The sequence below is a fragment of the Phalangium opilio genome, unplaced genomic scaffold, assembly GCF_054372755.1.
Source record: "Phalangium opilio isolate 3A_F unplaced genomic scaffold, DU_Popi_V2 ptg000528l_1, whole genome shotgun sequence".
In the NCBI taxonomy this organism is placed as follows: Eukaryota; Metazoa; Arthropoda; class Arachnida; order Opiliones; family Phalangiidae; genus Phalangium; species Phalangium opilio.
Genome location: NW_028324242.1, coordinates 1,054,447 through 1,058,578, shown reverse-complemented (window position 1 = coordinate 1,058,578; position 4,132 = coordinate 1,054,447). Strand labels below are relative to the sequence as shown.

Here is a 4,132-nt window from a genome sequence, read left to right as displayed (position 1 = left end):
GTGGCACCCTAAAATCATCAAGTGGGCTATTCATCTGCACAAAAAATCCTCCTCCGCTTACAATGCTATGCTTACGAGTGGAATTTTTGAATTGCCATCCAAACGAACCTTGTACAATCACAGTTCACATGTTGGACTTAACTCGGGATTCAGAGAAGAAAGTTTAATTCAGGCAACGGAAATGTTTAACAAAGCTTGTCCTGAAGAGCATCAAAAATTCGTTTCAGTTATTTTAGATGAAATGAAGATCAAGGACGACATCATTTATCGAGCTAGTACAGGCGAGCTAGTTGGCTTTAGTAATTTGGACGACACTGGGAATGAAATTTTAAAAATAAGAAATCAAGGTGATGATTTACCAGAAGTAGCAACGCACGTCTTACAAGTAATGATTAGAAGCATTACTGGTAATTTTAAGTATCCGCTTGCATATTTCCCTTGCAAGGACATGAACTCGGATAGCCTTCATCGAATCATTTCAGAAGCAATATCAAAATTAGAATTTAATGGCATCAAAGTGTTAAGCGTTATTGGTGATGGAGCAAGCACAAACCGTAAAATGTTTCAAAACTTCGTTCAGGATGGTTTTCGGTGGAAAAATATATATGCCTGCGATGAAGATCGGTATATATATTTTATATGTGATCCCCCTCATCTTTTGAAGACAGCTAGAAATGGAGTTAGCAATAGCAACTTTCATACCAAAACAAAACATCTAATCAAGAACGGGCAACCAATTTTGTGGACGCATCTTTTAAATTTATACGATTTAGATTACCAAAGAACTGTTAAACTTGTGCCGAAACTAACAAGGGACCATTTATTTTTGGATTCACACTCCAGAATGAGAGTTGGCCTTGCAGCCCAAGTTTTCAGCGAAGCAGTGGCAAATGCGCTAGAATTTGAGTTTGGAGATGTGTGCCGTGAAACTGTGAAACTAATTAGATTAATGAACAAATTTTTTGACTGTATGAATTCAAGAAATTTCAAAGAAGGAATTTTGAAGCGTAATCCCAACTTGGCCCCCTTTTCTAATGAAAATGATGAAAGATTAAAGGTAGGTTAATGGTTTTTTCACACAAGTTAGATAGACAAAAACAGAATCTTCTCTTATTTAGTGGCTGGAAGGACCCTTCTTACAGTATTTTGAAGAGTGGCAAATGGAAGTTGACAGATTGCCTAAAACCGTTAAAGCAGCTGATAGGAACAAGATGTCTCTAAGTAGAGAAACTGTTCTGGGTTTACAGATGACAGGTAATATAATTATGTTTATGGGTAAAAACTATATTAATAATAACAATAAATCTTCACGTGAAATTTTCAGCCAAATCAATTCCTGCTATAATTCGATTTGTACTAAGAAAAAACGCTAGGTTTGTGCTAACAAACCGTTTAAATCAAGATTGTTTAGAACAAGAATTTGGCAAACAGAGAGGTTCATGTGGAGGCAATAACAATCCTGATATTTTACATTATGCGCAAAACATTGACCGATTCAAAGATTTGGATGAAATTATTAAAGCTCCTCAAACTGGAAACACTTTTATCGAAAATTAATGGAAAGGCTTAATTTTTTTGGCATTTTTTTTTTAAATTTAGTAACTCATTAATGTGTTTTATCACAAGCAGTTGAAAAATAAAATTTTTACAAAATCATTTTTCTTGAAATTTGTTTCAAAATTTATTAACGCATTAATGCGCTATATCACAAGTTGAAAAATAAAAATATCACAAAATTGTTTTTCTAAACTAAAAAAATATCACAACCATTACGGTCCTGGACTATACCCTTTACTTTAAGGGGTAGCGTAAAATCTTTCCTAATCACAGTTAGATTTTTATCTTTGGCGTTTCCTGAAGCTTTCTTGTTTTCCTTGCACTGTTTCAACCCTTTCCGCAAACTTGCCTGCGATCTTAAATTTTCATTCTTCTTCCCATGGGTACGGACGGTGAATCTAGAGGACCAGCAAACCCCCTCGTTTTCCAACCCCGTATACCGATCAAACTAGAGGGAGTCCTTCAAGGCCATTTAAGAAAATCAAAATGGCGCGTGTGTTTAGGTCGCTTAGGTTCGAGGGCGATAAGAAAAGACCAAGAAACGTTCCACATGAGGATCACCTATATTCTAAAAGGTAATTAACATTAATGGCTTGCAATTTTACAAAGTGCTAAACTAAATACATTAGTTTTAAATAACATAATAGCCTAGATCTGTTAGTTATTATCTCCATTTCATTAAGCCTTGGTTCATATTTTATACAAGAACTCCCCCAACTCAGGCAGACATTCAGATTGTTTTTAATCTTGTTTTAATTGAAACTTGAAATTTAAGCATATAATTATATTTAAAGGCCAGAAAACAAGCTAGAGGAGCTGGAAATAAATGAAAATATAGATTTAGTTTTAAATCTTCCTCAACCTGACGAACATTCTGCAGTATTGTGGACTAATAACGAGCTTAGCTTGAAATTCAAAAAACCATATGTTCTTGTTCGGGAAAACATAGCAGTGCAAAAATCTCCTCCCAAGAAAAGAGTAAAGGGAACCCCTAAGTCAAGTAATGCTTTATTAAACATTTTGTTCCAAACTTTAGGTATATAATTGATAATGTTATAATACCTAGGAATTTCACAAAAAGAGTTCCAAGACTATTTGGTGACGAGCGTGGGGAAGTTGTCTCTATTACGAAAATATAATGAACCACGAACGGTGATTGAACTAAGATTAGTACTAGAAGATTTTAGTTGTGCGGTTAGAGACAAGAAAATCCCTCCTTGGGATAGAGGTTTTGAAGCTTTAAGTGATTTAACATTACGAGAAGCTAAAGGATTTTGGACAGATGCTCAACTACTACAGTCAAATGAGAAGATACTAGAGGATGCAATGTCATATTTATCTTCATTTGCCCCTCCTGTGAGGTGTTTAAGCTAATTGTTCTTATTCAAAAATTAATATTTTTTTCTATAAATTACTGCAGATTTTTGCTTGCGTTGACTATCACTTAAGAAAATACTGTGCTGCAGAGCTACTTAGACACCTTTTAAATTTGTTAGAAATACATGTAGAAAGAGTAGAAGTGGAATTTCAAAAGGAATCCGACAGTCTTAAAAGCATAAATGTTCCTGTCAAGTTTGACACTAAAGAAGTTCTCAGAAAGCTTCAGATATTGTACTTTGTTGCTGGCTCGACAGTTAATTCTATTTGCAAAAGCAAAGCGATAGCGCGGGATTTTAATCTTAGAGATAGCCTTGCTATTAAAGGTGCAGGAAATGACATTAAACAGTATCTATCCGAGGAGTTACCTAACTTGGAAATTACTAGCTGGGTTATGTTGAATGATAGAGGGGGCCTGCTCTATGTCAAAAAGGGCACGTTTATTTTTTTCCAAACAATTGACAAAATAATAAACAAATTTTACGATGGAAAGACCCTCGCAGATAATAATCCAAGACGAAGGGAGGAGGCAAGAGATGCTGTTATTAAAAATGACACTGTGAAGGATAGTTGGAAGACTTTATTACAGTGTTCTGAAGTTCCTAATGGGAAAGAAGATTTCGTTCTAAGGAAACTGACTGAAAGTTATCTAAAATTGAGGGGCAATGGATTGCAACTATATTTACGAGCCAAATATTTTGGGAAGAAGAATGAAAATTTAAGATCGCAGGCAAGTTTGCGGAAAGGGTTGAAACAGTGCAAGGAAAACAAGAAAGCTTCAGGAAACGCCAAAGATAAAAATCTAACTGTGATTAGGAAAGATTTTACGCTACCCCTTAAAGTAAAGGGTATAGTCCAGGACCGTAATGGTTGTGATATTTTTTTAGTTTAGAAAAACAATTTTGTGATATTTTTATTTTTCAACTTGTGATATAGCGCATTAATGCGTTAATAAATTTTGAAACAAATTTCAAGAAAAATGATTTTGTAAAAATTTTATTTTTCAACTGCTTGTGATAAAACACATTAATGAGTTACTAAATTTAAAAAAAAAATGCCAAAAAAATTAAGCCTTTCCATTAATTTTCGATAAAAGTGTTTCCAGTTTGAGGAGCTTTAATAATTTCATCCAAATCTTTGAATCGGTCAATGTTTTGCGCATAATGTAAAATATCAGGATTGTTATTGCCTCCACATG

The 4,132-nt window shown here is 34.3% G+C and overlaps 1 protein-coding gene across 1 annotated transcript; it reads left to right on the top strand.

Annotated features, from left to right (window-relative positions):
- Positions 1–1,778: 1,778 nt before the first annotated feature.
- On the top strand, positions 1,779–3,914 carry LOC149588935 (uncharacterized). The gene is made up of 4 exons (XM_089862016.1): positions 1,779–2,132; positions 2,352–2,557; positions 2,624–2,913; positions 2,978–3,914. Exons 1-4 carry the CDS (start codon positions 2,044–2,046, stop codon positions 3,824–3,826), a joined length of 1,434 nt encoding a protein of 477 aa, XP_089718142.1. The 5' UTR covers positions 1,779–2,043; the 3' UTR covers positions 3,827–3,914.
- The last annotated feature ends 218 nt before the right edge of the window (positions 3,915–4,132 follow it).

Excerpts from the sequence above, each read along its gene's own strand:
- LOC149588935 (XM_089862016.1), top strand. The coding sequence starts at position 2,044 with ATGGCGCGTGTGTTTAGGTCGCTTAGGTTCGAGGGCGATAAGAAAAGA. Across the intron at positions 2,133-2,351 it reads GATCACCTATATTCTAAAAG|GCCAGAAAACAAGCTAGAGG; the intron begins GTAATTAACATT and ends TTATATTTAAAG. Across the intron at positions 2,914-2,977 it reads TATCTTCATTTGCCCCTCCT|ATTTTTGCTTGCGTTGACTA; the intron begins GTGAGGTGTTTA and ends AAATTACTGCAG.